General features: G+C 39.9%; 1 protein-coding gene across 1 annotated transcript; it reads right to left on the bottom strand.

Moving 5' to 3' along the window:
* Positions 1 to 325: 325 nt before the first annotated feature.
* On the bottom strand, positions 326 to 7,896 carry SMU1 (DNA replication regulator and spliceosomal factor). The gene is made up of 11 exons (XM_017735444.1): positions 7,646 to 7,896; positions 7,386 to 7,538; positions 6,645 to 6,755; positions 6,138 to 6,266; positions 5,009 to 5,128; positions 4,496 to 4,612; positions 4,172 to 4,299; positions 3,270 to 3,396; positions 2,718 to 2,885; positions 2,279 to 2,431; positions 326 to 1,636 (listed from the first exon to the last, which is right to left on the bottom strand). Exons 1-11 carry the CDS (start codon positions 7,838 to 7,840, stop codon positions 1,538 to 1,540), a joined length of 1,500 nt encoding a protein of 499 aa, XP_017590933.1. The 5' UTR covers positions 7,841 to 7,896; the 3' UTR covers positions 326 to 1,537.
* Positions 7,897 to 7,902: the final 6 nt, after the last annotated feature.

A 7,902-nucleotide genomic window follows, 5' to 3' on the forward strand; every position in this document is an offset into this window, starting at 1 on the left:
TAGGAGCATCTCCCCTGCAAGGAAAGTAGTTAAAAATACTTTGTCAAGATCCTCCCCCTTAACAGAATTACTAACTGCCCAAGGAGCTTATAATATGTATCACTATCACATATTTCTGGCTTTTTCAGGCAGGAAGAATAATCACTTTTTAATATATAAAACCCCCCTCTGTGGATATATCTAAGGAAGTAAAAAACAACCTGGGAATTCAGATGACACAGCTAAACAGAGACCTAAAACACTACACTTGGAGCAAAGGTGCTGTGTGAGAATTCCAGCTGAACTTCTGCATTTCCCCACACCACTAAAGACACACACGAAATAATTAAAGTGGAACTAATTTATTAAGTCAAAGGCAAGTTATTACTGTTCAAAACATTACTGCAATAGGAAAGCATTCTACAAGATGAGGACAGAACACGGTGCAGCAGATTCAAATCTACAGGCGTTTGATTTATCATTACAGGAAAAGCCTCATTTTTCTGCATCCTAGAAAAGACACAGACTTCAGAAGATTCTGATGTACATTCAGAACAGTGTACATTAGTCAGAATCTCTCAACAAAAAAATCATGTGCTCCAAACTGAAGAGCCTGAAAGTATCTTTTTACCATCTTGTGGGACCTAAGTATAACATCAGCTAGGTCCACAGGCATATGAAATTAAAAAAAAAAACCCCACAAACTTAAAAATAATGATTTAAAACATTATCACAGCACTAGGAACTCAGCCTATGCAAACCAACTTTTGCATGTTTTAAAATATTGATCCTGTGGAGCCTATTTCAGTTCTAGCTGGTCTGAAGACATTTTGCACTTACAGGAAGAGGGCCCCGGTAATAACTCCTTTTAGTCTTGAAGTAAAACAAAAGAAAACAAACAAAACAAAAGAAATCCCCAAACAAAATCAACTGTATCTCACTGCCACATTAGGCAGGTTTACAATCTCCAGTAAGAAGTGCTGGCAGATGGGGAAGGATAGTTTCATTCTGAGGCAGCTGTGTGACACCACTTTCCAATATAATTGGAAAACTGATAGTGAAAACTGAACACAGCAAAACCCAATGGCCTAGAAATGACCCCATCTTCAAGCTCAGGATACTGTATCCTCATCTGCACTCTAGGAAACTATTCCTGTTTCAGCAGCGGGGAAGAGACAACTTCCCCATTCCACATTTCACTCAAAAAGAAGCACTCTAGAAAGTATTCTAGAAGTCAGCAACCACTCAGAAGTGTGTATAGTTGCTGTCTCATAGAACTTTTACAAACATTATAGGAGGAGTACAGACTTCAGGAGACAGAAAAAGCATTGTCACCGAAGCTGCTTCAACTACTCTAGTAAAAATAAAAGTATATCAAATTAAGTGATGCTATATCTATGCATCAATCCACTCTAGGTAGGCAAAAATGTAGTTCTCTGAAAACCTGAACTGAAACTTGAGTAAGTATCACACTCTGCATATTTAGACCGGTGTTAAAGCACAAACACTAGTAACCTGCAACTAACAGGCATGCTTCAGAGCTCGCTGCAAAGTCCATCTATGGCTTCCAGAGCTTGAGGAGGCCGTCTTCACTGTAAGTGGCAATCAGGTTCTGGTGGGGGTGATGAGCAATGCCAATGACATCTTTTTCATGGACCTAAAGAGTAAGCAGAAAGATGCATTAGGAGAGTCTTCCTTTAGCGGATTCAAGACAAATACTCTCTTCAAAAAACAACTGGAGAAAACTGGACTGAGGGTTAAGGTGCTTTGTGCATAGAGCAAAAGCAGGGGTACATAGCCCCAACATTAAATTCCAGTCACAACAATTTTTGCGACATGGCAGTTACTTTTTGTTGGGCAAAGGAAGGTTCAGTGAAGGCTTACATCCACTGAAACCCACAACACCTAAGTGTTCCCCATTAAATTTAGACATTCAAGCTGGTATTCCTCTTTAGTTCAATCTAAAGCAAATTTAAACCCAACACCTTTAAATCTGACAGCTTGGTCAGGTTATCCACCAGCTGGAGCCCAGGTCAAGACAAGCTCTCATTCACAGAAGTCTGAACCAATTCACCCTTTGCTTGGTGGGTAAATACTTCCCTAATTTTTACAATTAAATTGTTCTAAAAAACCAAAACACATTCTATGGCCAAATGCCCTGAAATTCATTTGTTACCAATCATGTCCACTAAAGATGAAAGATTCCTTGGTCTGAGATTACTCCTTATTGACTTCATAATAAACATTTACATCATCCCTGTGTTTAAAACTCTGGAAAAGCTCAGAGCTAAAAACTTACAGTCAGAGTTCTCTCCAGCTTGCCTGTCACTGTGCTGAAGCAGTACAGCACAAAATCTTCACCAACACAGTAGATCCATTCACCACGAGGTGAAAGTGCACAGCAGACAAAGTCACCACCTTCTCTCTTACCAGAGCTAAAACTTCTTACAATCTGTAAAGACACACCCCCAAAAACATTTGTCAGGATTAAACAGCAGCACATCAATACCATGTTTAGGGCAAAAATACTGAAGTATTAGGTTTGTTTAGAACACAGATGTGTCCATAGCTGCAAGAGCTTTCCTGTGTTCTATAAACTCAAGTTCAAAATAGTTTGTCATGAAAGCAAATCAGAGAAATCAGGTTTAACCCTGCTAGCTTAGGGCTACATTTTTAACTAGGTTTTCTGCATTCTTGAAATGACAGAGACTTGAAAGGACACCAGTAAGAGCACATACTTGTCCTTGCATATTCATGATGACGACTGTGTTTGATCTGTTGCAAACAACGAAGTGTTCTGGGTTTTTAGGCAGCAGAATGACACTGTTCACAGTAATGTCTGTCCCAGCAGTGCTACCAAGAGACTTGAAGGTGTTGGAACACTCTGTCGTCTTGACATTCCAAACCTAGTAGAAGAAATAAAAAAACTAAATTAGCTTTAAAAGTTTAAAAATAAAGAGCTGATACGCAATTATTTCAGATAAGGTAATCCCCACATCCTAGGAGAAGAGGTGTCACAATCAATTCCATGTCTAGAATAAAACAGAACAGGCAGTAAGCACTGCACTTATGCCCCCATTTCATGAATGCAGCAGAGACAGGCCCTGCAAGACACTGTAAGTGGAGTAAGAAATTTCATCAGTTCTCACACAAATCTGCAGTAAAGTCACAAGCAGACCCATTACTGCAGATAACCCAGTCTTCTCCAGTGACTGCAACAATTGTAACAAACGGGCTATAACACAGCAAGAGTCTGAAGGTGTTCTTGCAAGGGGTAAATGCCATCCTACCTTCACTGTGCCGTCAGAGGATGCACTGATAATATAGTGGCCATCCTGGGTAAAAGTAGCTTCATTGACAAAGGAAGAATGACCACGGAATTCCTTCAGGGTTTTCCCAGATTTTAAACCATGAATCCTGTCAGACAACATAGATGCAAATGAGTGAGCAAACTCCACTCAGTAACCAAGGTGCAGGATCAGAATTACTGCATTACACAAACAATAATCAGCACTTTCCAGATGCTAAGAGCTACAGGAAAATGGGTTTGATGAGGTTCCTATTGCCTGCTAAGATTATAAAAGTGTTTGAGTATTTTTCTGAGCATATTTATTCTTCTAACCTATCTTGCACTGATATTTAAAGAAAAAAAAAAAAAAGGAAAAGAGAGGGGGGATATTCACCTAAATAATTATAACACCTAAACACCTAAAAAATTCTAACTATTGGGTTACCATCACTACCCAACATGTCTTTACAGAATAAATGGAGTTACACTCCTCAAAAGGTGCACAGCTGAAGTACAAAAGGTAAAGCATACAAGAAACCCAACCCCAACAAAAAGACACCAAAAAAACTCCAACCAACCAAAAAAAGAATCCAAAAAACACCAAAAAGAACCTAACAAAAAAAGCAGTATCAAACCAACCCAAAATATCTCTTCCTATATCCAAACAGGATTTTCCCCAAGAGAAGCAGCGGAACAACCCTGGAGATTTTGAAAACTCAGCAGGACAAGACCCTGAAGAGGCTGTCCTAACTGAAAGGCTGGCTGTGCTTCGAGAAGCACAGTGGACTAGAGACCTCTACAGGTACCTTCTAGATTACACTATTTTATGGTTAAACTGCTTAATGTGAAAAATCCGTTTTCTTTTTTCCCACACTAAAGCTCACACATTCTCCGTTTATTTACCTGATTGTCTGATCAAAAGAAGCACTCAGAATTTGGCTGCTGTCTTTAGAGAAACTGAGGCACGTAACACCTTTACTGTGTGCTCGTTCAAATCTTCTCAGACACTGACCACTCTGGATTTTCCACACCTGAAAAGGACACAGCAAGTAAGTGATTATTTTGTTGTGAGATCACATGAGCTTAAGCATCAGAGCCAACACACACCTGTTTCTGAGCCATGCTAAACTTCCTTTGGGTTTTTATGGAATGGGAACATTACTGCTATTGCAAACTAGTCCTTTTGGTCACCACCTCTCCCAACATACCATACAAAAAGATTTGTACCTTGATCTTTCCATCTTGTGCTCCAGTTGCCAGCATTTCTGTATCTCTACTGAAGCACATGCACAGCACTGCATCATCCATCATCATGAAGTTATCTTGTGCCTGGTACTTCAGATCCTAAACAAAAGCAGATTCATCAGTCAAAGTAGTGAAATCAATGAAATTTATTTTAAGGGAAAGTGCAAAAGTATTAACAGTTTTAATTTCAGTTACATTTTACAATCTATTGTAAATCAGACTTCACAGCCTTATAATACAGGGTACTACCATTATCACCATTTTAAAGGCAACAACAACAATGCAGGAAGGTACCAAAGTTATCACAGAGGAAAATCTGTGACAAACCGAACAACTAAACCCACATAAATATTCCAGACTGATATTTGAATCACCTAAGCAGATAACCCTCTCTGTTTCAATTTCTTAGGGACTGTGAACCTAACAATCTCAAAGAATAAATTCAGGTGCTCTGGCAAGTCAAAGTTACTCTGTGTGAAATAAGGAGTAACTCACCTTCCTAATCTTTCCAGTAGTGAAGTTCCATACTTCAATGAAGCCATCAACAGAGCCAGTAACCAGATACTGTCCATCTGGAGAAAATCGAGCACACTCCACATGTGACTTCTGCCCGAACTGTTTAAAAGAAAAATGTAAGCAAAGCTTAATAAGCAATTTAAAAGACACAACTCATCAAAACAAAACCGTAGTATTATTATGATGGTAAAAATACAGTATCTTCTAGAAATATGTATTCACAAATTTAATGCAGAGGTACAAAAAAAATCTGTCAATACATACAGAGTAGCACTTTTTTAAAACGGTAGAACAAAAAAACCCAAAACCTTATTTTGATTTGCTAAGGTCCATGAAACTTACAACAAACACTCCATGGTACAGGCAGGAGCTAAATTGGTTGTCTTTATATTTTTGTTTTTGCAGTGTATTGTCTGTTAACAAACACTTTTCCAATACTTCACATTTATCCCAAGCAGACTTCAGAAATTTATGAATTCCTGAAGTTGCTTCATTTGGAGTGATGTTTCTCCAGTGTAATTTTTAGAGAACATTTGGTATTTTTTCTAATATCCAATTTTGCAATTTCTAAATTTTTATATACAAGTGGCCATGACAATTCAGTACACAAAAAAAATCTTCAGTAGCCCAAACAAAAATACAAGATCAGCAATGACAAAAAAAACAAGTTCTAATAAAGCGTTTTTAGCAAGTTGTTACTGAACATCACAAATTGATTTCAGAATTTCCAGCTCATGACTTCTGAAAAACAGTTTAGAACACAAGGATTTCCTTGCACATATAAAGCAGGGGACTATGCAAATTCCTGTAAACTGACTGATTCTGAACTGTGGAAGCAAAGAAACTACGCAGTTATCTTAACCACAAATACCATAAGCACACAAACTTGTTAAAAGACCTCCTCTCAGATTCCCAGGAAGAAGTCTTCTGATAAGATAAAGAAAGCATGGAAAAACGAGGAAAAGACACAGGTGTGTGGGGGGAGGGGGTGCGAGGGAGGAGGGGAATGATTTACAACAAAGAAAAGAAACGTTCAGAAGATTTCCCCTTATCTCGCAACGCAAAACACAGGAAGGACAAGCACCAGAAACACAAAAGCAAACATTACCTTAATATGCCTGCTCAGCTGCGTGGGGAACTTTTCTTCTTCTACATCTTTCACAGCTGCTTTGCCTCTGAACAAGTCAATTGTCATACCGGGAGGAAGCAGGCCCTGGTGCTGCTGCCACTTCAGTGCCTTTAGAGGAGTTGAAAGCCACACGGTTAGCTATCAGTTAACACAGATCTAAGACATAGGAAACACTGTCTGCATAGAGTGCCAATGAATACATTCTGACAATCAGAAAGGGCTGAAAACGCAACAGAAAACGTGTTACAGAATGTTATTCTCAAAGTGCACACTATGTGCTGCGTATTTACTCTACTGGAAGAAATCTACTGCTGGAGTGACACGTTTTCCTACAACTGCAAAATCCTTGACACATGTGAAAAATCTTTCTAACTATACCACATTTAAACTTCAGTTTTATAGAGCTGGAAACTCAACTACATCATAACTAGTTTTATGCACCAAAAACATAAAGACATGGCTCCTAAAATACTTTTCAAGACTCACCTGCCCCAACAATGCCATAAGACGAGATGGAGGTACCACACTGACTTCTCCAGCCAAAGCTTGTGCGATAGCAGCTCTCCGTTTCTCTTTGCTACTTCCATCGGGGTATGCCTAGAGAAGTTATTTTTATGAGGTTATTGTTCTAAATAATTATTTTTCTTTTCCCAAAAAGACCTCAATTGTTCTGAAATTGGAACCCCTTCCATATCAATTTTCTATTAGACCTCCAAAAGACTTTTTCTCTTTAATACTAACCTTAAAAGCAAATAATCACCAAGGTTGTAAAAGATCTCTAAAATCAGTCCCTTCGCTACGTTAACCATTAACCTAACATGCTCTCACCAAAACTATCAGGCTGATGTAACCAGTCAGAAATAATGCCTTGTTATTATTGTTATTAAATAGCAGTATTTCTATTCACACAACTCATGTTTTATTCTGCTGCCTATATAACACTGAAAAAAGCAAGCTACAGATTGCCATCCTGTGGCAGGAGACGGGTACAAATCCCCAAACTCCCAACTGCAGCACACTTCAAAACCACTGCTCTGCTGCCTCACAATCAAGTGTCATGTACTACTTCCCAAACACTTCACAGAAGGTGTAAAATCATCAAACTCTGAAACTACACATTCTCACTCCCAGAGACAAGAAAAAAAACCCAGTGCCGTGAGCCATCAGCAGCTTGTAATGATGCTTAGGGTCATGCAGGAGAGGTCTCTACGGAAGGGAATTACATACCTCACGAGGATCAAAATAAGATCTGGCCAGAAGATTTTCGAGGTGGATATAGCGCTCTGGCTGAGTTTGTTTCAGCATGATCATGGGATCTGTTTGTCTCAGAAGAGACCTGGCAGCACCCAGTTCTCGGAGCTCGATCAACTCCAGCACAACCTGCACCAAGAGACAAATATCTACCTCAGCAAAGGGTTAGTGGAAAACACCACACAAAGGCTTCCACACGGACCAGAAGAGTCCACAGGAACCCCGCGCTCGCTCACCTGTTCATAGAGATCAATGAGGGTCTTGTCGGGCAGTTTCAGAGACTGTATTGCCTGCAGCACCGTGTCCCAGTGCCCGCTGTTGATATCTGCCACGAAGCTCTCAATGCTGTCCACGGTGTTGAGGGACACGGTGGTCTCCTCCTGAAGGGTGGCGAGCGCCCGGTGGAGGCTGTTCTCCTTCAGGTACTGCATGATGAGCCGGATCACGCTGCGGGCGACGGCACAGCGCACGGTCAGCCCCGGACACACGGGCC

Source organism: Corvus brachyrhynchos, unplaced genomic scaffold, assembly GCF_000691975.1.
Source record: "Corvus brachyrhynchos isolate BGI_N302 unplaced genomic scaffold, ASM69197v1 scaffold22, whole genome shotgun sequence".
NCBI classification, from domain to species: Eukaryota; Metazoa; Chordata; class Aves; order Passeriformes; family Corvidae; genus Corvus; species Corvus brachyrhynchos.

Bases quoted from the DNA above. Each gene is read 5' to 3' on its own strand.
- SMU1 (XM_017735444.1), bottom strand. From the start codon at position 7,840: ATGCAGTACCTGAAGGAGAACAGCCTCCACCGGGCGCTCGCCACCCTT. The intron at 6,267-6,644 runs GTGAGTCTTGAA...ACTCCTCTAAAG, and splicing joins TTATGGCATTGTTGGGGCAG to GCACTGAAGTGGCAGCAGCA. The intron at 4,300-4,495 runs GTACAAATCTTT...TGTCCTTTTCAG, and splicing joins CACAAGATGGAAAGATCAAG to GTGTGGAAAATCCAGAGTGG.